The 26,118-nt window shown below is 32.9% G+C and overlaps 2 protein-coding genes across 5 annotated transcripts in view; both read right to left on the bottom strand.

Moving 5' to 3' along the window:
* The window catches only part of Camta (Calmodulin-binding transcription activator), a 1,863,487-nt gene that overhangs the window by 1,744,047 nt on the left and 93,322 nt on the right, over positions 1-26,118 (bottom strand). The gene's annotated exons all lie outside the window — the stretch shown is intronic.
* On the bottom strand, positions 17,635-21,235 carry LOC140440740 (uncharacterized). Its single transcript, XM_072531114.1, has 5 exons — positions 20,955-21,235; positions 18,992-19,085; positions 18,763-18,927; positions 17,934-18,095; positions 17,635-17,834 (listed from the first exon to the last, which is right to left on the bottom strand). Exons 2-5 carry the CDS (start codon positions 19,082-19,084, stop codon positions 17,724-17,726), a joined length of 531 nt encoding a protein of 176 aa, XP_072387215.1. The 5' UTR covers position 19,085; positions 20,955-21,235; the 3' UTR covers positions 17,635-17,723.

The following is a 26,118-nucleotide window of genomic DNA, read 5'->3' as shown; positions in this document are numbered from 1 at the left end:
ATCATCTCCAAGACCATTTCTAGTTCCAAACCCTAGAACATCAAGAACTGGGTAAGAAATAGAAGAGTAGAATGAAAGGATCGAATAAGACAATTGGTAGGAAGACCACGAAAACGATGGAACGACAACTTACTGGAGGCACATTGAAAAACAGACAGAGTCATGTTTACATAAAAAGAAGAAAAAAAAGAAAGAAGAATATAGTAGTTAACCATAATTACGTTAAGGAAAGAGTTTGACCTTAACCTAGTGTCGAAATAATATTAAAAACAAATGACATACTTATATTGTATGAGACAAAATAGACCAAAATTAATCCAAGCCCATATACTAAACGTAAACCGTGTTTCACATTGACACAGTTCTAAGCTCCACCATGTATAATAATTATCTCTGCCTTCTGATCATCAATTCACGCGTAACGACCAAGTTAAATCATTTAGCGTTAACTGCCCAGCGATATTGTATACGCACTTAACCATGCAGAAGATTATTATGCAACTCTGGTCCTTTGATGAATAGACACGCTACCCTACCGATCTGATGCCGCTCCGTCGATCTACCAGACATGTCTGTGATTAGCTCCTTCCCAATATTAAACACTAATGGGTTTCAATGTCAACAAACAGAGCACTATTCTAGACAAGATGTGATTGATTGTTACCTAGTTATTTCAAAGAACTTTGGAACATGATAACATTTTGATCAAGCGGTTGTAAAGATTCGTTTGACTAAATGGTAAGTCGTCTCGTAATATTCTATTGAAAACTAAAATAATTTGTATTGGTGTATGTGGTAAATCTAAAATGTAAGCACGTTTAAATCCCAAGAAAGCAGTGTTATGCTGATAATAAACTCCATTTTACAATAAATTCTATAACTAAAAGAAAGAATTGCGGCATTTTTCACAAAAAAATTGGTATCACTAGCGGCATTTACTAATTTATATCAAATTTTATGTACATACAGTAAAACCTCCGTTAACCGAAATAATTGGGGGGGAGGCCGTTTCGGATAACAAGAATTTCGGTTAAAAATAACATTGTTTTTTATAATATTCTTGATCAAAGTATTGGTATTAAAAAATACTATGAGTTGATTTCGTAATGTTTTTGAATAAGTAAATTCAGAATAAAGTAATAAAATTAAGAAAAATGAACAAGTTTAACATGCTTTTTTAAAGAAATCTTCTATTTTCTTTTGCGTTTTCGTTTGACAACGATGTTTTTCTCTCTCTCCATCGTTCATTTGCAGAACGTCATGATTTTGCCTCATTCGATTGTTCGACGAAACGAAAGCAATTTGAAAAGGACAAAACTTTATGCAATGACAACAAAAATTAAGAACCTAGTCGTGTCCCTAACTAATTAGGCCTACTGTATAAAATTCTTAGCTCTAAGTCGTTGAAAATCTCGTCGGCGGTCTCGTGCTGCCTGTTGCCTCTTGGGTCGTCATCTTCGTCGTCTGATATGCTCAGGTTATCTGGATAAAGACCCATATCAATGATGTCCTAGTCGATGAATTCACTTTCCATGTCATCGGCTGCTAACCACTCACGTATCTCTTCTTGGTTAATATTTTCACATCCCGGCAAATTTTTTATAAAAGGTTTAATTTCTTCTGTCGTTTCCGTACCATTATCTTCTTCAGGATCGTCAATCAAAATTCCATCAAAAAGTTTGTTCCAGCATTTCTCCAAAGTTGAAGATTTGATCTTGGCCCACGACTCAGCTCACCAATAAACATGTTTCATTGTTAAAGATTTATGAATTTCGGGAATACTTTTGGATTAATTCGTCAGCTGTAATAACAGATGTCTTAAGAATGCTCCTCTATAATGTCTCTTAAATGTCTCTATGACTCCCTGGTCTAACGGCTGAATTAAACTTGTGACATTCGGTGGCAAAAATTTGACAATTGTTACCATTTTGTAGATTTTGAGGGTGAGATGGCGCATTATCAACAAGGAACAATGCATTAATGGGAAGGTTTTTTGATTTTAAAAAGGATTTTACACTTGAGACGAATTCATTTTCGAACCATTCTGAAAATAAAGTTGTCGACATCCATGACCTTTTTTGGCTTCTATAACTGAAAGTGCTTTTTCGGAAATATCTTTTAGAGCTCTTGGTTTTTGTGATTTCTCAACACACTTAGACATCAATCGGTGAGTGAAATTAATGGAATTGTTTACGTTTTGCGATAAACATTTACTTTTTATTGACGAAATTATTGAAACTGTCAGCCGTTTCGGTTAAACGATGTTTCGGTTAAGGGAGGTTTTACTGTAATCCAATTTTCAAATCAAATTTTTTATATATATATATATATATATATATATATATATATATATATATATATATAAGCGGGGATCCTACAGCTTCTGCCGCTTCCCGCATTTCGATCGCCATCTTTTTCTATCTCTCCAGGTGTCTTCATCAATGGCTCTATCTTTCATGGTTTCCATAACACCTTGTATCCAAGACTTGGCTGGTCTTCCTCGTTTCCTTCTATTACTTGGATTGTATTCCATAGCTCTTTTTGGCCATCTGTTGTCGTCCATCCTCTGTACGTGTCCATACCATATTAACTGTCTAGTTTCTATTCTTTCAGAAGTTGTATGTACTCTATCTGTTCTTCTTCTAATTTCAGAATTAGGAATACGTTCTACTCTTGATATACGGCAAGCTCTTCTTAGGTAGTCCATTTCAACCGTGTCAACTTTTTTCTTTCCTTTTACTGTCATTTGCCAACATTCTGCTTCATATGTAAGAATGGGCTCTACAATTACTTTGTAGATAGTCATTTTAGTTCTTATAGTAGCTTTGTTGGACCAAAGTATTGAATTCAGAATTTGAACACTCTTCCTGCCTTGTTGCACTCTATAGTCTATATCTCGTTCCGTTGTTCCTTTACTGCAGATAATACTTCCCAAATATTTGTATTCGTAGCACCTTTTCATTTGTCTAATTTCCAAATCCGGGTCTTCGTCTTCACTGCCTATTCGCATATATTCTGTTTTAGACATATTCATACTCATCCCCCATTTTTCGTATTCATCTTTGAGCTTTCTAAGCATATAATCTGCATCTTCTTCACAGCTTGCAATTAGTACTTGATCATCTGCAAAGAACAGCGTTGTCAGATAATGGTTGTTAAGCTTCAACCCCATTCCCGCACATTTTTGTCTCCACTGGTGCAGTGCTTCTTGGATATATATTTTGAATAGGGTGGGGGAAAGACAACATCCTTGTCTCAAGCCTTTCGTTACTGTAAATACCCTTGAGAAAGTATTTCCTGTTTTTACAGTGCTTTGAGGACATTTATAGATGTTCAGTATTGCTTTTAGATATGTTTTACTAAGGTCCGTTTTCGTCAAGACACTAAATAAGAGTTTTAAAGGAACTGTATCATAAGCCTTCTCCAGATCTATAAATACCAGATGCGTAGGGAGGTTTCGAGCTGTTCGTTTTTCAATTACTTGTTGAAGGGTAAATGTGTTGTCCACGCACGATCTTCCTGATCTGAAGCCGCTTTGTTCTTCAATTTCTTTATACTCCTCTTCTATTCTTCTTTTCAATATACGACCATATAACCTTCCCAGCGAGCTAGTTACGCTAATGCCTCTATAATTTCCGCATTCTTTTCTGTCTCCCTTTTTATAAATGGGGCTAATGTGGGCCAAATTCCAATCGTCTGGAATCGTTTGGCCTTCAATTAAGCATTTATTAAAAATATTTACTATGCTTTCCAAAAGAGCATCCGGTCCATGTTTCACCAACTCGATGGGAATGTCTCCAGGCCCGGGTGCTTTTCCATTTTTCATTTGTTTCAATTCTTTTTTCAGTTCTTCTTTGTTTATCTTATGCACCTCTGAGTTTTCTGTCATTGAGATATGGTCAGGTCTTTCCATAAATTCGTGCCTACTTTCTGTTAATAGCGTTTCGTAATATTTTTCCCACTTTTTATTTTGAATCAGGTTTATATTTCCCTCATCTTTTCTTTCTTTTCTAATACTTTTTATGAATTTCCAAGCTTGTGTCACTTTGGTTCCTCCTAAGCATCGGTCCATCTCTTCGCATTTCTCTTCCCACATTTCGTTTTTTCTTTTAGTGACTTCCTTCTTTGTTTCCCTGTTGAGTCTGCTGTAAATTCTGCGGTCTTCTGAGTCTTTCGTGGATAGCCATGTTTGATAAGCTTTTTTTTTTGTCTTTAATTAATTTTCCTACTTCTTCGTTCCACCAGTCAGGATTTTGTCTTTTGTCAGCTTCTTCGTACCCCAATGCCTCTTTGGCCTTTTTTTTTAACATTTTTCATTTACAGGGACGAATGTTATTGTGTCTTACAACTGTATGTTTTTGACTGACTCCCAATAACAGATATTTAACCCAGCATTACATGCGCCAAAAAACTTACGTTCTAACACGCGCACTGCCAAATCGACCGTAAACATAGTTTTGGTTTTAATTAATAAAAAAAAATAAGTAGAACTTAAATATAAACGAAAAATCTTTTATTTTAAGCTTACGTTACAATCAGTACAAAGCTGGGAAGTATATTCTCGGCATATATACTTTTGACACTGTAGGCATAGGGTCCTCGTTTTTCTGTTCTTTTTCCACGACCAAAAATGACATCTGCCTGGAACGTCATACTGGCTATGTTGCGTAGATACCTCCGGGATATCTAATATTTCTTTTATATGACTTCTCTTAAATACTGGTAACATAAACATTTCTCGACAACGTTCAAGTTTTGGTGTAATGAGACTCATTGCTAATGATTTCAAAAAGTTTCGGCGAGTACTTTGAGTATTGTTATTTTTATCAGCAACGATTTGGCGATTTATTCCAAACATATTCAAGGAAGTAAAAAATAATTTTAGAGGTCATCGACAACTTTTTTGTGACACAGATTAAGTTTTTTTAGCTCATCAACGGTATCAACACCTCCCTTTGATGCATTTTAAAATGTAATCATTGGTGGCTTGTATGCATCGTCACTTTCTGGATCAATCTCGTCTTCGTAATGCATGGTTGACAATAATGTTGACAATAATAAACTATTTTGTTTTGCTTGGGCTTATAGGGTACCAAAGTCATGTCTTCGGTGAAACCAAAAATGCTCAAAGTAACTTTACGCTCCTTTAACTTTGTGGTAAAAATTTCAGGAATTTCTTTTTTATTTTTGCGAATTGTGCCCGTAACAGTTAATTTGTGTTCTTTGAGCAAATCTAAGGCTAAAGGTATTGACGTAAACCAATTATAGAAAGTAACATTTCTTCCAGTTCCATAAATTGGTTTAATTAATCTTTGTACGGCTAAAGAGGCGCTATTATCAACTTTATAGGGCCCATCTAGTTGATTCCCAACATCTCTAGATTATAGGTATAATATTACTTGGAATCAACAAGCGCAAATATTTTGATTCCATACTTTGCAGGTTTATTAGGTATATATTGCCAAAATCCACATTTGCCGCGAAATGACTCAAGCATTTCATTAATTGTCACAAATTCACTTAGAGCATAATTGGCTTTGCATCGCTCAACAAATTCATCAAAAAATTCTCTTCTATGAATTTATGATAATGAAGGAGACAGGCAGCTTATTCTACATCTTCTATTAAGCCATGATACCCATTTCAGGATTCTGGAACCCTGTACGAGCTTACACAGGTCTAGACGACGGGTACCATATGTATTTGGAATCACTCTGTAGTCTTCGAAAAGAGTTTGCCACCTGCGATCTATTAAATCGCAGTCATTTAAGAAATATTTGACTGTTTCAGGTCCTCTGCTACAAAGTCTGCAAGTTACGTCTCCATGAAACAGTCTCATTGTATGCAAGAGTCCCTTAACTGCCTGTAAATATCCAGTAAAGAAGACTGTTGTGACTCCTGCTTCTTTTGGGCAGTACTTCAGCCATATTAGAATATACCAGTCCAATATATATTTTGCCATGATTTGACCGGATATGTTTTTGAGCTATGTGGTCTTCGGATTTATGCTTTTTCTGGCATTCTCATAGTCGGCTCGCTCTGCTCTATTTTATAGCTGATGTTATATACAGCGAGGAGTACGGCAAGGAGAGACAGCCTCTCCAAAGTTATTCACGACGCTTTTAGAACATACTTGTAAGAAGGCAGATCTGGGCACAATCATGGTATTAACACAAATGAAGAGAAGATCAGTCATTTGAGATTTGAGGATGACATTGTTCTTATAGTCGATCATATGGATGATGCAATAATAATGTTTGAAAAATTACAATACGCTTCCTTGGAGGTTGGACTAAAGATTAATATATATATATATATATATATATATATATATATATATATATATATATATATATATATATATATATATAAGATGCGAATAATGACTAATCTGCTGCTAAATCTAAATATTGCTGTTGATGGAAGGAATATTGTGCAGACTGCATGGTATAAGTACATCTTATAAGGACATGAAATTCGGTTGGTCGGAGATATGTGAGGCCCCGCGTCACATAGGGCTAGCCTGGGCAGCGTTTGGTAAATTAAACTATGAAATCTAAATATATTTAAATCAGACATTAACACTCACAAAAAAGTTAGTAAATAAGATTCGCGTGACTCAGAGGACTATGGAGCGCCAGATTTTGAGTGTCTCTCCGAGAGACCGAACCCCAAACGAAGAAATAGGTGGTAAAACAACTGATTATCAGAAAATCGATGGACAAAACGTATTGTCAAGTGGAGACCAAGACAAGAAGAACTACGGAGCAGAGGACGCCCATTAACCAGATAGACTGACGATCTAAAGTGTGTTAAAGCAGTAACTGAATGCAACACGCACAAGACAGATAGATGGAAAGAGCTGAGGGAGATCTATGTCCAGTAGTGGATGCATACATGTTGATGATGATGGTGATGTTCTTTTCGCAAGTTCATCAGCATTTTCATTGTGACCTAAAACCCATACCAGTGAAGCACTGTTATTTTTCGCTAGTCCATCAAGGTCTTCTCGGCATTCATACACTAACGTAGAGTCCATCTTAGAGCTTACAACAGCCCCATAGCTGCTTGACTATCTGGGCATATATTCATCAGTTTTAGTCAGAAGACTCTTAAGTTAATTTCTCTAGCATAGTGAAAGATTTCTGCTACAATTTTAGACCCCTCTGTATACCAGGTATAATCCTGCAGTTTGGGTTGAGCGTTTCCTCTGCTCCATCTCTTTCGTGGACAAATGTCCACTTGAAAAGGTACTTTAGACCTATATCTGGGTACCATATGATCAGAACTCATTATCCATTCGGTCTCCCTGATTCCATGATGTTACTATGCTCTGATCTCACCGTTACGTTGCTCATGCACTTTCGTAATCTATAATATAAAATTTTCTCCTTCCCCTTATATCTATGTGTAAAAAAGGGAGATCCAATAGGGTCTCCTTGCACCTTGCTTAGTTTAGATATATCACTTTTTTGCTACACCTTTGGCCACCATACTACTGATTGCTATGTAATTGTTGGTTTGACCACCATGTTATAAATCTAATATAAAATGTTTGGTTTTAAACCTCACATTTTTCCATGAGTGCGTCTGACTACCGTTAACAAAGTAACCTCTCTCTTGGTTATTAGTTCCATCTGCTGATTCCAAGTTGCAAGTCTAGAAAGTTTACTTCAGTCACAAGATTTAGATGTGTATAATGTAGGCTTCGAGGACCCAATTCCACCAAATTCCCCTTTGTGGTAAATTCCATTATGGACTACTGGGGGCTTATGTTAAGCCCTATATTTGAAATCCATTCTGTAACTAAAAACAAAGCCTGTTGCATTATATCGCTGACTGTGCGATTAAATTTACCGTGGGTCTAAGTAGGTCATCCGCATAGCCTAAACCATTATGCCTGTCGTTGCTGAGTCTAATTATCAGCCCGACCAGATTCCACAAGAGAGGAGATAAAACTTTCTCCGGCGGACAGCCTCTGGCTACTTGTTCTGGCACTATATAACCCAGTAATGTTGGGAATATCACACGGCTCCTTAGTATGCAGTCTATCCATCTGAAGCTTGTTTCATCTATTCTTTTTGGATGAATGGCCTTTGTGATTGGTTTGTAGGTGTTGTCGAATGCTTCCTATATATCGAGAAATGCACCCAACATCACCTCTTGGTTTTCCAGAACTTACTTCACCCTCGGTACAAGATGAAGGGAGTCCTGCTCGATACGCATATTGGTTCTGATGTATTTTATTTTAAAAGGAAAAATAGAGGCCAAAAGGTATGTAAAGTAAAGAAATTGGGTATACAGCTGATTAAAACACGGTGTACTCTTTATACTTTACTCCTCTGTTTTATTGATAGTTATCGATATGATCAGGAAAAATAAAATGATGTTAAATCTACTGATTGAGTATTCTAGTACTAATTCTAAATAAAATAAAAACTCTTTTCTCAATAGTCAATAAACTTTTTACCCGAGAATACTTATACGTACAATGAACGAAAATAAAGTAAAAGATAATGCTAACGACAATTAAAACTAAACAGAGAAATAAAAAATGTCACTGTTGTAAGTTTTGTATTTGGCAGTTTACAATCACAAATAAATTTTACTTTAAGCAGCAACCTGTTCTGTATAAAATTCTATTTATAACGGTCCTGATATTGTCGCAAGCTGTCCGCGTAACTAAAGGGTTCAAAACTCGCTTGCCATTATAATCATCTTCTTCGTCTACATAATTAATTACACAGCTTTTATCATAGTGTGCCTCGGTGACGAACAGGGAAGAAATTAATACATAAATGATTAAGATTGATAATACAAAAATAGCAGCTTTAATTAAAAAAAAAATTAGAAATCTTGAACAGCCGTTAAAAATGTACAACTGGTGCAAAAATCTCCTATTAAAAATTAAATGAATTTCTAAATATTAAAGCAATATTACCGGATAAAACTATTTTTCTAATAATAAAAATTGTGTAAATGAATTAATTTCTTTTGTCTTACTATTTTGGGCTTTCCTTATTAAACTAGGAACATCTTAAAAAGATAAAACAAAAGACTACAGGTAACTGGTAGTAGAATTTTTTTATATCACATTAAAAAAATATTATTTATATAATATCATCTTACCGGCTTGTAAAATTATGGTTAAGATTAAAGCAGTAAACATAAACAGCAAATAGATTTTTTTATTTACTTACATTTTATATTTCATTTTGTTTACATTTTCTCTTGTAATGTAAATGTTAAGATTCATTTGCGAGTAAAATAAGCCGTATAAAATATTGGTTAGTTAATAATTTAGCGCAGCAATTACCATGAGACCTTATAAATATTAAATTAAACATATCGATCCATTCTGCGTAAATTAAATAGACAAAGTTAACGGAAAATAGAGTGAACTGTTAAATTATACTCTATCAATATGACGATAATTCGATAAACATTATATTTTGTCTGTTATGTGTAAACTGTGTAGTAAGAAAGAAGAAAAGGAGGAATATTAGAACAGTTTTATACAGCGTGTTTCAAAAAGCTATGTCATGAATTAAATCACGCATTCCGGGGACAAAAATAAATTGATTAAATCCAACTGACTTTAGTACAAAAGTGTACACAAAAAAATTTACAGCCCTTTGAATTTACAAAATAAAAATTGTTTCTTGCATTATCTCCTAAACTACTTGACATTTTCTAATAAAAATGAACACGTTACTTTCTTGTTCTGAAAGCATTTTTCATACAAAAGAAACAACAAAATCTAAGCGCACAGAAAAAAATTAAGGGGGGTGTGCAGCCCTAAATCCCTCGAAACTTTTGAGTACGTTCAAATCAAATGAATTTTGTGGCATCATTAGTTTAACACATTATTTTTAAAACTTTTATCACTTTTTCGAAAAACTAGTTTTTTTCTAGTTGGCCATAAAATTACAATTAGTTTCTACGGATACAATAATTACAAACAGTTCCATCAATAATAGTTAATAATTTAAAGCTATAATTTATTGTGTGAATAAAATTAATATAAAAAATTTTGATATTACAATGGCCTACACAATTCAGGAAATGGCAGATATGCATTTAACTTTGGGTAAGTTGGATCAGATTAAATTATGATTTCAATAAACTATCGGCAATATCGTAGGTGAATGTCAAGGAAATAGTGCAGCAGCCGCAAGTCGTTATGAAGTAAAATACCCCAATCGAAATACACCCGATAGACGATTATTTCTGACATTGATCGTCGTTCACGGGAAACTGGTACATTCCAACCGCAAGTTGCTGGCAATAGTGGTCGTCCAATAATGGATGCAACTGATGAAGACATTTTAGAAATTATTGAAGAAGTCCCTGGAACAAGTACAAGGGTAATAGCTGCTCAACTAAATGTTCCTCACGTAAGGGTTTGGAGGCGTTTGAAGGATCAGCTGCTTAAACCCTATCACTTAACAACGGTTCAAGTGTTATCGGTTGAAGATTATCCTAAAAGGATTGGATTTTGCGATTGGTTGTTAATGGAAATGTTAATTTTATTAGAAATATTTTGTTTACCGACGAGGCTACCTTCAGTAGAAATGGAATAAGAAACAATCATAACGAGCACATTTGGGCCGACGAAAATCCTCACGTCAAAAAAACGACTCATCACCAAAGGACTTTCAAAGTTAATGTTTTGGGCAGGAATTGTGGATAACAATCTAATAGGCTCAGTTCCCAACAATTTAAATGGTGATAATTATTTGCAGTTCTTAGTAAACGATTTACAAGAGTATTTGGAAGAAGTGAATATTGCAATAAAGCAAAATATGTGGTTCCTACTACAAGATGGCGCTCCATCGCATTACACTAATGAAGTCCGGGAATACCTTTGCAGGCAGTATTGTGGTCGGTGGATTGGAAGGGGTCGTGACGCACCTATTTCTTGGCCACTCAGAAGTCCAGTTCTTAACCCCATGGACTTTTGCTTTTGGGGGTTTGTGAAAGAGAAAGTGTATTCTGTAACAATAGAGGACAAACAACAATTTAGGGTTAGAATAATTGAAGCTACAAATCATTTTCGTCAGAAAAATATGTTTTTTCAGCGCATTCGGTTTTCCTTATTAAAACGATACCGAATGTGTATTGAAGAAAATGGGGTTAATTTTGAACATTGTTAATTCATTTAAGCCATTTATTTCGTTGCAAGTAATTTTTTAAAGGTTAATGAAAAGGGGCCGTAACTCAATAAAAACTGTTTTTTGAAAATAGTGATAGAAGGCAAAAAATTTTTAAAAATAATGTGTTAAACTAATGATGCCACAAAATTCATTTGATTTGACTCTTCATCTGATTTGTACTCAAAAGTTTGGCGGAGATTTAGGGCTGCATACCCCCCTTAAATTTTTTCTGTGCGCTTAGATTTTGTTGTTTCTTTTTTATGAAAATTGCTTTCAGAACAACAAAGAAACGTGTCCATTGTTATTACAAAATGTCAAGTATTTTAGGAGATAATGCAAAAAGACAATTTTTATTTTGTAACTTCAAAAGGCAGGGCTTTTTTGTGTACACCTTTGTACTAAGGTAAGTTGGATTCAATCAATTTATTTTGCCCCGGGATGCGTGATTTTATTTATGACAAACCTTTTTGAAACACCCTGTATAGAGCCATAAAAACGTAACTTAGTGAAGCAATGCACTCATTTATTTCTATATGTCGGTAGTAGCGGGGTCACCATGTTAAATGACGTGACATTTTTGGTTTGGCATGTCAATATAAAGTTTGGTTAGGCCTTTATTTTCTTCTTCTTTTATTCTTTTTTTTTGGCCTATGTCCTTAACAAGTTACCCAGTTTACTTTGGGATAGACACTTTTGTCTTGCTTCAGCAATTCTACATGTATACTTGTATTGGTATTTTTTTAAATTCTTCTCATTCTAAAATTTTAGTAAGACAACACAACAAAGATATAAACTATTCTCGCTAGGATGTAACCTCCAAGCTTCGCATACACCAGAAATGCTACCGACGCGACGAATAAAGTAGAAATAAATAAAGCACCTAGAAGTGAAAGAAAGAAGTTTATGGTTCACAACTTAATACTGCAGGCAGAAATAAAGTTGCATAAGATGTTTATTGTATTTTCGTCAATATTTGTAAGGATTGTCCAAATATTTATGAGAGTGGGAAGTTTAGTCTTTGCTAATTCAGCATATAGGTCGAAATGTCGGTTTTGATTTAATCGACATTCTAATAAAATATGGTTTAAGCCTCCCACTTGGCCAGATTTGCAATAAGGATCATCTTTGCATCTAATTCGGAATAGATGATGAGGTGATGAGCAATGAACCGTTCTCATATGGATAATTGTGGTTAAATGTCTCCTACTGATACATGAGAATTGAATTGAACCATGGTCTTCATTTTGAACAAGCATTTTTGGGAAAATTAATTATTCAACACAGCAATTATTTGCACTTACAAAAACTGCGATTGCATTATTTGGAAGACACATTATACAAACAATATGTAATACGAACAGAGTTTCCTAAATATCCATCATTGGAACTCACACAAAAAAGACGTTATGAACATAAAAATCATCAATTACACAATGAATTTTTTTGTTTTTCAGTATTTGATATTACCACCCCTACTCCTAATTATACTTTCCAATATGGATCGGATGAATTTTCTAATAAATTCTTGAGGCATTGCTTTCCATTTATCAGACCCTTCGTTTAAGCTCATCCCAAACATGCTCTATTGGATTTATGTCCAGGCTCAAAGCAGGCCAATTTATTGTAGTTATAACGATCTCAGTTAGATAAGTAGTGGTAGCTGGTGCGATATGACATCGTGCATTAAAACAAAGGCACCACCAATAAATCCAAAATATGGAACCATATGTTCCTCCAAAATGTCTCTGATGTAACGATCCGCTGTTAAACCTCCTCCACGTCCACCATCAGGCACGAAAACCAACTCGGTTTTTCCATCCATGGAAACGGCTGTCCAAAACATACAAGAACCGCCTCAATATGACAATATTTCTCGTGTAGAACTTTGAGCAAATCGCTCTCCTGGCCTTCTATAGACTCGACGCCTTTTGTCATTACCATGTAGGCAGATCCTACTTTCGTCAAAGAATAATAGCTGACTCTATTAATAGTCGTTCCAGTCCAGATGTTCGCGGGAAAATTCTAATCGCCTTTACTTCTGGGCTGCAGTTAGCTTGGGACCGGTAGCTGCCCTTTTCGGTGCCCCTTTAGTCTCATTCTGACTGTTAAAACACTGGTAACCACGCCTCGGACCTCTCTAAGCTCTGGTTTGAGATTAGCACCATTGAAATGTCGATTTTTCAGAGATTTCGATACAAGAAACCGATCATCTCTCTCCGTTGTTAATTGTGTACGGCCTCCTCCTTGTCGGCAGACATAATCACCAGTATCTTGGTACCGATGGTACACTCGGGACAAAGCAGGTTGGCTTAAATTTAGTCGATTTGCCAAGGCCCTCTGGCTCAAGCTTTCTCTCAATAATGCTACTGCTTGACCTGCTTCGACGGATGTGGTAGTGACTGATGTATTAGTGGGTTGCTATGGAAATTGTTGCGTACGATGTTAACCGAAACAAGTTGGTACTTGACGTCATCGGATTCACCAAAAAACAAAACTTTTTTAAAACTCAATAATGAGGTTAATGAGTAAATATTTTAGTAAATATTTTTAAATTTACACTTTTTAGATTGAAACAGGAACCGTACTTTCGAAAAATAATTTTGAATCGATTATTTTGCACTCAAGTGTATACTTCTATCTCTGTCCCCATAGCGTTTTACCATCCATTTTTCTAAGTGTTTGCATTGCGTCGTCTGCATAGCAGATGATTTTAAGTTGTTTTTCTCCCATTTAGTGTCCTTTTTTAATTCTTACTTTTTCATTATTTTATCCATAATTAGGTTGAATAATAGAAGACTTAGGTAATCTCCCTGTCCTATCCCATTGCCAGCTACAGTCAAGTTAGTTCTTTTTCTACTTTTACTTTTAATGTGTATCTGTATATATGTGTATATATATCTATATATCCACCAAAACAGGTAGATATTTCCAATCATTTTGATTATTGCTAGAGGTATCTATTTTGCGTGCAATAAATGGATAACGTCTTTTAATTTCACCTGGTCAAATGCCTTTTTAAAGTCCACGAAACGTTGATATGACGGTTTTTTGTATTCCAATAATTTCTCTTACACTTTCCTACTATCTTCTTGACATAAAACCTCGTTATTCTTGTGCCAGTGTTTCATTTTCTATATATATATATATATATATATATATATATATATATATATATATATATATATATATATATATATATATATATATATATATAATATATATATATATATATATATATATATATATATATATATATTTATCTAGTTTATTTGTTATCACTTTAGTTGTTAACCCTTAATGCGCTATTGTAGAAATTACTTACTGACTTTATTTGTCTTGATTTTACTACTCGCTACAATTTTATATGTATATACACATTATAAATAGTACTGATGTAAAAACAAATTCAAAAACTCATAAATTTTAAATATTTTAAAAACAAATATTAATAACAGGAAATCCCGATATGACAGAAAATATATATATATATATATATATATATATATATATATATATATATATATATATATATATATATATATATTTATCTAGTTTATTTGTTATCACTTTAGTTGTTAACCCTTAATGCGCTATTGTAGAAACTACTTACTGACTTTATTTGTCTTGATTTTACTACTCGCTACAATTTTATATGTATATACATTATAAATAGTACTGATGTAAAAACAAATTCAAAAACTCATAAATTTTAAATATTTTAAAAACAAATATTAATAACAGGAAATCCCGATATGACAGAAAAAAACGGGACTGCCGGTAGAAGTTATACTTCTATACACGCGTTTGTCGTTACAAATTTATATGGGAGTCAATCTGCACAATCATTACATATGTAATGCTACAGGTAAGAGAGAGCAGAAAGAGAGAAAGAATTAGGTATACAGGTATATGGTGCATCGTTTGCTGGAGTTAGGTTTGGAGTATAGTAAGTAAATAAAGGTAAATGAAGGATATAAAAGGAGTTGAATGCAAAAAAAAATTTTACACATACTCTGCAGTAAAATTCATTGTTAATTTTGTTATTAATATAAAAATACAATACAATACAATACACTGCAACATAATTCAATATAATAATACAATACCAATTAAAATGCAATACTCATAAGTATTTAAAAATGACAATATACGTAACTTACTTACGCAGATGTTAAATTTACCATGATAACAATATTAATAAAAAATATATTGTTTGGTGATACAACTGTCAATTTATCTGACATTGACAAATACAATATTTAATTTTTTTTTGTTGTGTATATAAGTACACATTGGAACTTTCTTGGGATATTTACAAGTTTTAATTTATAATTTAACATGCCTAACGAGGCTTGTTACTCCCGTGCAAATTTCCGATCCATTCCCGTGCCAATTTCCAAAGTCGAACGCGCGTATAGAACAACAACTCAGATTATGTTGTAAATTTTCATTTTATTTTAAAATTTAGCATTTTTGCCTATATTACATAGATTTAATAAAATTAACGTGGGGTTTTTAAATATTTCAAAAATAAAAAAGGAAATTCATATTGGGATTCGAACTCACATACACCAGCGTATGAACCAAACACGTAAAATATTTGCCAATTAGACATGAGACAAACGTATTTCAAAATTGACAGTTCTCGGTCATACAGTGATTTATTGAGATTATTATTTTGAAATACAAAAGACTAAAATAATTATGAACATTTAATAAATAATACAAAACATATCACATAAATAATAATAATAATAAATATTATATTATATATATATATATATATATATATATATATATATATATATATATATGTATATATATATACATATATATATATATATATATATATATATATATATATGTATATATATATATATGTATATATATATATATACATATATATATATATATATATATATATATATATATATATATATATTACATAGATGTACCGTTGATCACCATATATATCACCATATATATACAAACAAGTTGAAGGGGCACCGATGGGTTCACCGCTATCTCCCGTGATAGCAAATCTTTTTATGCAAGACATAGAGGAACGGGCAATAAGAACAGCAGAATATAAACCCAAACTATGGCTTAGATATGTGGACGACACTTTCATCATATGGACACATGGAGTAGACAAACTTACTGCAACTCTAGAATACATTAACAGTATCCATCCCAAGATCAAGTTTACGATGGAATTAGAAAGTAATCAACAACTACCTTTCCTATACGTCTTAATAATAAAGAAAGAAAACGGCAACATTGGATATACAGTGTATCGAAAACCAACTCACACTGACAGATACCTACATGCAGATTCACACCACCATCCTGCACAATTGAATTCAGTCATAAAAACTCTGACTATAAGATCTGAACGACTAACAGACGAAGAACACAAGAAAGAAGAAATGCAGAAAGTTACAAAAGCGTTAAAAAACAACGGCTTTTCCACACACAGAATCGAAAAGGCACGAAGACCACAAAAAACAACAAAAGAAATAAAAGAAGACGAAAAACCGATTGCCAAAACCACTTTACCGTATATTAAAGGCACAACAGAGAAGATAAGCAGGGTCCTGAGAAAACACAAAATAGAGACTGTCTTCAACACCGACAGAAAAATCGCAAACATATTACCATCTGCCAAGACAAAGATTCCCCTAGAAAACCAAGGAGTATACAAAATTCCCTGTGGAGAATGCGATAGAGCCTATATTGGACAGACAAATAGAAGGATCCAAGTAAGACAAGAAGAACATCGCAATGCCATCGAACGAAAAGAAACGACGTCATCCCTAGCCCAGCATTCTTTAGCTACAGGACACAAAATTGACCTCAAACATACGGTAATGTTAGCGAATGTCGAAAACAAGAGAAAACGAATTATCAGAGAAGCCATAGAAATAGAAAAACAAGAAAATAATTTAAATTCTCGAGACGATGCCCAAAGATTGCCAAAAACATGGAAACCAATTATCCCGAAGAATAACGCAAGAACGGAATCGACCAAGACCCCGCCCACTGACCTGCACACTGGACCAATTACAAGAGCGCGCGCAACGCGCAGTAACTACAAAAGCCTGCCGCCTAACACCCGTAGCGTCACTTCCACTCGAACATCGACAAGAAGCAGACCATCCAGAGAGATTTGAAAATGGCAAGTGAGATCTTGCCGAAACGTCGTCAAAATGGTTTTTATCAAAACCAACAACATTTAACGCGGAGTCAAACCCGGAATACCATTGATATAACATACAGCTCCCGCGGAAATATCAAAACTAATATATATATATATATGTATATATATATATATATATATATATATATATATATATATATATATATATATATATATATATATATATATATATATATATATATATATATATATATATATATATATATATATATATATATATATATATATATATATATACTTCGTATATATATTGCAAGTTTCTTCCACATGTTGATGGATATTTAGGCTGACAGAAGACGAAGGTGAATTAGATTGTTCCTAAAAAGTATGTGCTTTGAATTATATTGCTAAAATATTTGAAATAAACTTACCTCAATATTTAACTCATCTTTGTTAACTTGTTTTGGACAAAAGTGGGAAGAAAAATTATTTATTTCTGGAGAACCTGAAGACTTTTCCTAAAAACCCAAATAAATATTATATTTTTTCTGTTATCCATTTCAATATTACAGAGTACACAACACATTTTATTCTTTTAAAAGTTTTATTGCACTTACTGAAGAATCATCGAAGGGAACATAATTGGAATCTAACATTTCATCAGAAGCTGGTGATGGAGTTTCTAAGTCTGGAGAATCTGTGTTATCTTTATCACTTTCTTCAGGTGTGAAGATACTGTCAGGTGAACCATAAAATTGAGGGGAACTTAAGGATATTTCCTAAAATTATTTTTCATAGTAAAAAGTGACTGAAGTAGGGAAATACAGTAGGCGGTAAAATAAACAGTACTGAAATGAATATTGAAATGTATATGAATATCTATATATTTAGTATACATGATATAGCCTTACCAACATTATTCACGACGACGTTTCCGATAAAATAGATGTTAAAGATGCCCTCTGGCACTAAAAAAATCTAATTGGAGTTTGTTATTCCGGAATGTCAGACATTGTATCGGTCTGCCTCCTTCAGCATTCCCCATATGTACGTATCATGTGGTGTTAGTTAGGTTAGGCCTGATAATTGCGACGGGTATTAAAAATCACTGAACAGTATTCGAAGAGACTCACTGACCGTGTGACAGATTGCCCGTCCTGCTAAAACTATTGTCGATTTTAAGCTTTTTGGACCGATTTCGCGACCTTTTCCGTATGATCGAAAATAGTACTCCACGATAAAAAAAATTTCTGCAAAACTAAGAACTATCCTGAAGCACCTAAAATTATCATGACATTCACATAAGTTATAACGTCGTTCAGAAATCACTTAATACGTTTCGGCGCATGACACATACAAATCTGAGGCATACGCATTTTAGTACTGTTTATTTTGCCGCATACCGTTCATATTTGAGAATAAAATGCTCTTAAATGTTAAACTTACGGAAGAAATGTCAGATGCATTAGAATTTTCAATCGGTAATATTTCATTAGCGGTTTTTTTACCAACTTTATACTGATCTTCATCTTTGTTATGTTGTTCTTGTAGTGTAAAATTACAAGGGAGTATATTTTCTTTAGATCCACTATAAAATCGAGAGCTTTTGATCTACAAAATATTTTTTTTATTTAAGTATAAGCAATGTTTTTTTAAAAATCTAACTGGAACTTACCGAAAGAATTTCAGTTGAATTTACTTTCTCGCTTACTGATTGGTTAATTTTTACGGGACTTAACGCTCTGTTACAAAAACGAATTGGTTTCATCCTAAAAATATACTGGTGATAAAATATCTAAGTATTGTTTAACTGAGTGGGCAAAAATTTGAACCCTACTTTTTTTTATACTCTTATACTTTTATACAAAATTTTTATGCTCGTATTGATGTTTTGGGGTCCCGGCCTGCTTGATCTGAAAATAATTTCAAGCACATGTTTACTTTTTAAAATTCAAGTTGTCCGTGACAGTTGAGAAAAAAAAAATCATTTCGGTCAATAATACGGCAAAATTATATTAATAAAAGTTTTTCAAAATATGAAATTATGTCAAAATACAAAATTTCACAAAAATCGGATCAATTTCACTAAATCAGATACACTTGGTATTATAAAAAAACTATCCAACGGATTTTTTGCCGTAATCTATGCAACATTTAAATAAACAAAAAAATGATATCGTTGACAGAATAGAAGGCATAAAATTATCACCGATAAAATGAAACTTGCTAAGCAGGCAATTTTACGTGTAAATGAATCATTTTCTTGAATTTACGACTCTATTCTGACCTGAATCGAATTTTGTTATCTAAATTGGCATCTTAATATTATTTTTATCTTGAAAAAAAAAGTATATCTACTAAAATAAATAAATTATTTTCAAACTCTTTCAAACTAGTTTAACAAACAGTTTGAATTTTCAAAGCCTTAACCATTGACCAGTTTGACTTGACTTGAATTATTTGCCAAAGTTTGACAGAGTACGCCATGATAAGCTAAGCGATATTCTTGAAAGAGAGGACATAGATAATAAAGATCTGCGAATAATTCTCAATATAAATATATTGGAATCAGGAAAATATCATAAAAATAGAAAATAAGACATCACAGGCAATAGAAATACGTAGAGGAGTATGACAGGGAGGCATCTTGTCACCGCTGCTATGTAATGTTTATAGTGAAAGCATCTGCCAGAAACCCCTTTTGCAAGCAAACGAATGAATCGTAATCAGTGGAGAGGTTATAAATAATATTGAATACGCGGATGACACTGTATTAGTTGCAAGAACAGTAGAAGAATTAAACAACGATTACTTACAAACATAAATATTGCTTGCAACAATTATGGCATAAATATCAATATAAAAAAAAACAAGTATATGGTCTTCAGTGAAAACATGACACAACCAGCATATATTAGTATAAACAGCATTCAAATTGAAAAAGTATCAAGTTACAAATACTTGGGAACTTATTAAGAAGGAAAGGAAAAGACCCAGAAATTTTTACCAACGATAAAATGAAGAAAAGAATATTTGGGTCACCTAATGAAAGGACATAAATACGCATTACTTCAAAATATAATTCAAGGAAAAATAAAAGGAAAACGGAATCTGGACCGTAAAAGAATGGTTGCGGAATTTGAGAGAGTTTTTTGGCTGCACCACTAATGAACTCTTTAGGTCAGCTGTAAACAAGGTCAGGATAGCCTTGATGATTTCCAATCTCCGATAGGAGTGACACAGGAAGAAGAATTCTTTGTCAGAAGGATTGACTTGAGTTTGACTGGAAATTAAGTCAAACTCAAGTCAATTTCAAACATTCAAGTCAAACTTGTGCAACTCTAACCAGCCGAGACGCCAAAATATCAAAACGAGATTCAAAAATGTTTGATCCATTACATGTATAGTTAAATCAATCCCTTGATACACTGTATAATATGTGATTATAAATGTAGTACAGATATATTTGTAAAGTGTACAAAAATATCTGATGTGTAACGTGGAGAACTCAGAAAATATATTATTTTGCATAATTATCTAGTAGTTTTGTTCAATCCAACTACCTATTAAATTGAAACAATAATAAATTGTATTTATTACCCGTTCTGTAACAAAATAAAAATTATATAAGTACATACCTAGAGTTTCCAGTGCACTACACGTGTAATATGAATAAAGAATATTTTATCACTGCAAAACAAAACGTTAGAAATCGTTAGGCTTACAGATTTTTTCGCGCCAAATATACTCTAATATATTATTTGGTTTACGTATCCACCGTCGTTTAGTCTCTGATTTATATTTGGAGGAGTAAACCACTGTAATGTAGTTTTGACGTATATTTTGAATAGCAGAAAGATTTATTTTGTTAATTTAATATACATTGGAGGAGGTATGTATAGTAATTTTAGATGGAAGACCAATTGATTTTAATTTGGTAATTGTATAAAAAATTATAATGTTTTTATTTTCGATACATTATAAGAATTGTAAAAAAATTAATATACACGAATAATATTTTAAAGACGACTTATAACCGCATTTTGAAAAGAGGAGCTATAGTCGGGTCGTGTAAATATATATATATATATATATATATATATATATATATATATATATATATACATATACATATATATATATACATATATATATATATATATATATATATATATATATATATATATATATATATATATATATATATATATATATATATATAATATTAAATATATATTCCAAAATAACATTTTAATTCTCGAGAGGGGAAGAGAGAGAAAATATATCTTCTGTCTTCCTCTTACTCATTATCTTACATATGTAATGATTTCACCGACTCACTCCCGTACAAATTTCCAACGTGGAGCGCGCGTATAGAAGTATAACTTCAAAAAAAATTAAAATAACATTTGTGAATTCGAGGATTTAGTTGCAGACCAGTGTAATCTGTTCTAATATGATCCGTAAATCAAACATCAATAATATCATGTTCAAAGTGACGAAATTGAGACTTAAACAACACGTATATTATTACAAAACAAAGTACAATTTCCTGTTTTCAGTACATTTGGGTATAGAGCTCCGATTATCTAATCAACACAAGCTTAATACTAGATGGGATTTATTATTAAAAATTCAACGAAGTTCCAAAATGGATGGTCATTAAAGTTTTGGTTAAAATGCCAACATTGCATAAATTTAAAAAATCCGTCCATGAAACTAGTAGTTGTAATTAACTTTTTGTGTTTCAAAGAGTATTTTTGATTTCCAATTTTAGCCTTTAAAAATTGATGTTTTATACACTGGAATATCCGTCCATTATAAAAGCCACAATAAAACAATGGTTTGGGCGGCAATGTGGAAAATATTTCTTGAATAACAATTCTAAAAGTATTGAAAATTTTATTAAACAATTTCGGCAGCTGTGAAATATTGATATCCACAAATATTTACAATAGAGTAAATATATATCAGTAATAAAAGCAGTGCATTTATTGCATGGAAATAATATAAATTAAAAATTTGGTGAATAGACCAATCAAGTTAGTTAAAAAATAAACCTTTTTCTGTCACAACTGTATAGACGGGATGGACAATTAAAATATGTATAGTCGGTTCGCTATATTTACGCGGGTTTCGGATTAACAAAATTATGCTAATGACTCATTGATAACCAGTTGCAGTAAACGACTTCCCAGAAAATTGGGTAAAAACTGCATTAATGGTCATATTTTAAAATACATTAAAATAACATTACGGTAGGTATAAATTTGTTACAATATTGCAGTTGAATTGATTCTTTGCCAGTGTTGACATTGTATGTTTGGTGGAAATATTTAAAAATGCCTAGACGTGTGTTAGATGTAGATAGTCTAATTTGTAGTGTACATAAGTATTTTACGGATGAAAAAGAAAATGGCGGTCCTTTAAAATCTGTAATGTCTGTTCAACAACGCGTATGTGATGCTCTAGGAATTAGTGAAACCAAACTAAGAGGAGTATTACAAAATCGCAATAATGAACGGCCGAAAGAAGATCACCGAAACACTCGCCTATCATTGAAAACGAAAGATATTCCAGATGGAAAAAAATTTGAAATTCGTGATACCATTTATCGAATGCGAGCCAACAAGGAACATGTGACCTTAAATACAATTCTCTCGGAATTAAAAGAAGGAAAATTTGACGAAATTGGCAAAACAAGTCTATGGCAAGTGATACATAATTTGGGTTTCAAATTTCAAAAGGAGGATAACAGAAAAGCCCTTTGTGAAAGAAGTTCTGTTGTGCATAAAAGAATTAACTTTCTAATAAAATATTCTAAATTAAAAGAAGAAAGGGCAAATTGTATATATTTAGACGAAACATGGATATTTTCTAGGGGTGCAACCAAGAGAATATGGCAAGATGATAACGTAAAGTCTATCAAACATACTGATGGAGAAGGGAAGTGACACATAATTTTACATGCAGGAGGGAAATCGGGTTTTATAGAAGGTGCTGATTTAATATTTTCATCTAAATCAAAATCCAGTGACAATCACGATAATATGAACACAGAAATGTTTGTAAAATGGTTACATAAAAAACTCCCAGGTTTAAGTGAGCCCAGCGTAATTATTTTAGACAATGCACCTTACCATTCTGAAGTATTAAACAAAAGTCCAACGAATTCTTGGACTGTTAATATAATTAAAGAATGGTTGACAAAGGAACATATACCATTTACACAACATATTTTAAAATCAGAATTATTACGCTTGGCAAATATCCACTCAAAACCAAAAAACCTTGTTGTGGATCAGATTATTGAAAGTTACGGTCATCAAGTTTTACGTCTGCCACCGTATCATTGCCAGTTTAATCCCATCGAATATATATGGGGAATAGCAAAACAATATTATGACAACCATATTGGGCCTAACGGTTATAGCGACGACGCAGTTCGGGAAACTTGGCGAAAGGCACTTTCAATTGTAACTCCAGAAGTGTGGTGCAACTGTATATTCAAGTGCGAGAAACTAATAGAAGATTGGTGGACTCGTGAAAATAAAATAAACGAAATAAGTCCAATCATAATAACAATTAATGGTGATGACAGTGATGATGATGACGATTATGATATTTTTGATGATAATGACTGATTTTCATGAGATTTTTGTTGGCAAGTTAAATTTGTTTATTTTTCATTAGAAATTCTCTCCATGGAACAAATATACATAGACCATATTTTCTGTGTGAAGTGTAATATAAAATTATTATTAGGTTTATATTAGCCACATTAGACTCCATTAATGAAGTAATTCTCCTTATTATACTGTCAATTATATAAAAGATTTTCCATTATTATTTAATTAAAAAAAGTTATGGATTATTTTTCATTTCATTTGACAAGTTGCTATTTCCCCAAAGAGCAGGTAATTAAAACTGGATACTTACAATAAAATTTTTAATCCGAAACCCGCGTAAATATAGCGAACCGACTTTAGTATGAGATACTACAAAAAAACGCTCATCAAATATTTAGTTGAACTATTTTTAAATAAACAATCAAAACTTCAAACTTATTATTTAGTCTAGTGAGAGATTTGTAGCATTTGCAAATTCTTTGAAATACATATTGAAATGTATTGAAATTCCCTCGTATTTGCTAAAGCAATCGAAGAATATTTTAGTGTATTTCATTTCCCATTCGTACGTATTAAAACACCGAATTTCTTCCAATTCATCTTTACGTCGCCGAAGTTAATGTAAACCATTTTATAGTTTTGTTTATATTTTATAAGATGCGTATTTTGTCGGTATTCTTTGATCGAAGACTCTTTTAGGATATTCTGCGTTTCAAATAAATATTCCAGTTTTCCCACATCAATAGCCTATTAATAGCATCTGCATTAGCAAAAAAAGTTATATTTTAAAAAGATTTATCAATAAATTTGGAATTCTATAGTAATTTGTCATGTACACGGAAAAATTTATTATGGTATCGAAAAAAACAATATTTGGAACTTCGTAATGATTAAATAATCCCAAAAGATAACAAAAAATCAAGGACCAAAGCGTGCGTGGAACTCAGTTTAAAATGCCATGATCTGAAAAACCATTGAAGGTTTGCTCACGCAACATGCGTTTCGTGTTTTATTAATGTAACGCTCCTTTGGGGACTTAAAATACAATAAAGGGTAGCATGCATAATATGTATGGGTAAACAAAATAAATATCATTTATAGCCTATAAATGAACGCAACAGCGACGTAATGGTCTTTCAGAATTGTTTCATATATGTCACCTAATATTTAGCTGGATGGGAACTAATATTTGTCAACTTACATAGCAGAACGAAAAAGGTATCAACATAAATGGAATACTCTGCGACACGCTGACGATATAGTTATCATAAATGACATCAGGGAGACGCTATAAGATATAATGAATAATATTAAGGGGCCGTAGTGTTTTACTTTGCGTTGTTTTATTCTATAGTATATCTCTTCAAGAGTATCCAGTTAAAATTTCAGAGTGATCGGAGCAAAATTGATTAAGTAATAGGCATTTATGAGTGAGAGAGTTTAGTGAGTGAGGTGAGTGAGCGAGATGAGTGAGTGACGTGAGTGAATTAGGTGAGTGAATGAGGTGAGTCAATGAAGTAGGTGAGGTGGGTGAGTGATTGAGAGGAGTAAGTGAGTGATTGAGATGAGTAAGTGAGTGAAGTGAGTGAGTGAGGTGAGTGAGTGAGGTGAGTGAGTGAGGTGAGTGATTGGGGTGAGTAATTGAGGTAAATGAGTGAGTTATGTGAGTAAGGTGAGTGATGTGAGTGAGTGACATGAGTAAGGTGAGTGAGTTTGGTAATTGAGTGAGATGAGTGAGTGAGGTGAGTAAGCACTCACATAGAAATTGGAAGAAGCACAGTGTCAAATTCTCATAATTATGCAATAGTGGCAGATAATCGAATTACTAGAGCAGATAAAATGGCTGCAGATGCAACAAAAAAAAACAGAATTCGTCGAAAGCAGGAGCAAAAAGTTGCTCTAGATATTTTAGCAGAAAGCACTTCTCTATATAGGCCTGGAATAGATGATACTATGTGAGTATAAAAAAAAGCTTTTTTTAAACGTAATTTTTTTCGGAATATTTTTGTTCAAGTCGGTGTTTGCTGAAGCTTAAAAATTACTAGATCGATTCTTCTTAAATTTTGCGCACCTCCTTTACAGATAAATTAAGGCCATCCCCGGAAAAAGGGTCCATAAGCCTAAGGGCCGTTTTTCCGCAGATCGTTTAAATAAATCCGCCATAATGTAAAGT

Source organism: Diabrotica undecimpunctata, chromosome 5 (genome assembly GCF_040954645.1).
Source record: "Diabrotica undecimpunctata isolate CICGRU chromosome 5, icDiaUnde3, whole genome shotgun sequence".
Classification (NCBI taxonomy): domain Eukaryota; kingdom Metazoa; phylum Arthropoda; class Insecta; order Coleoptera; family Chrysomelidae; genus Diabrotica; species Diabrotica undecimpunctata.
The sequence above is the reverse complement of the archived record's forward strand: the minus strand, read 5'-3'. Positions and strand labels throughout refer to the sequence as shown.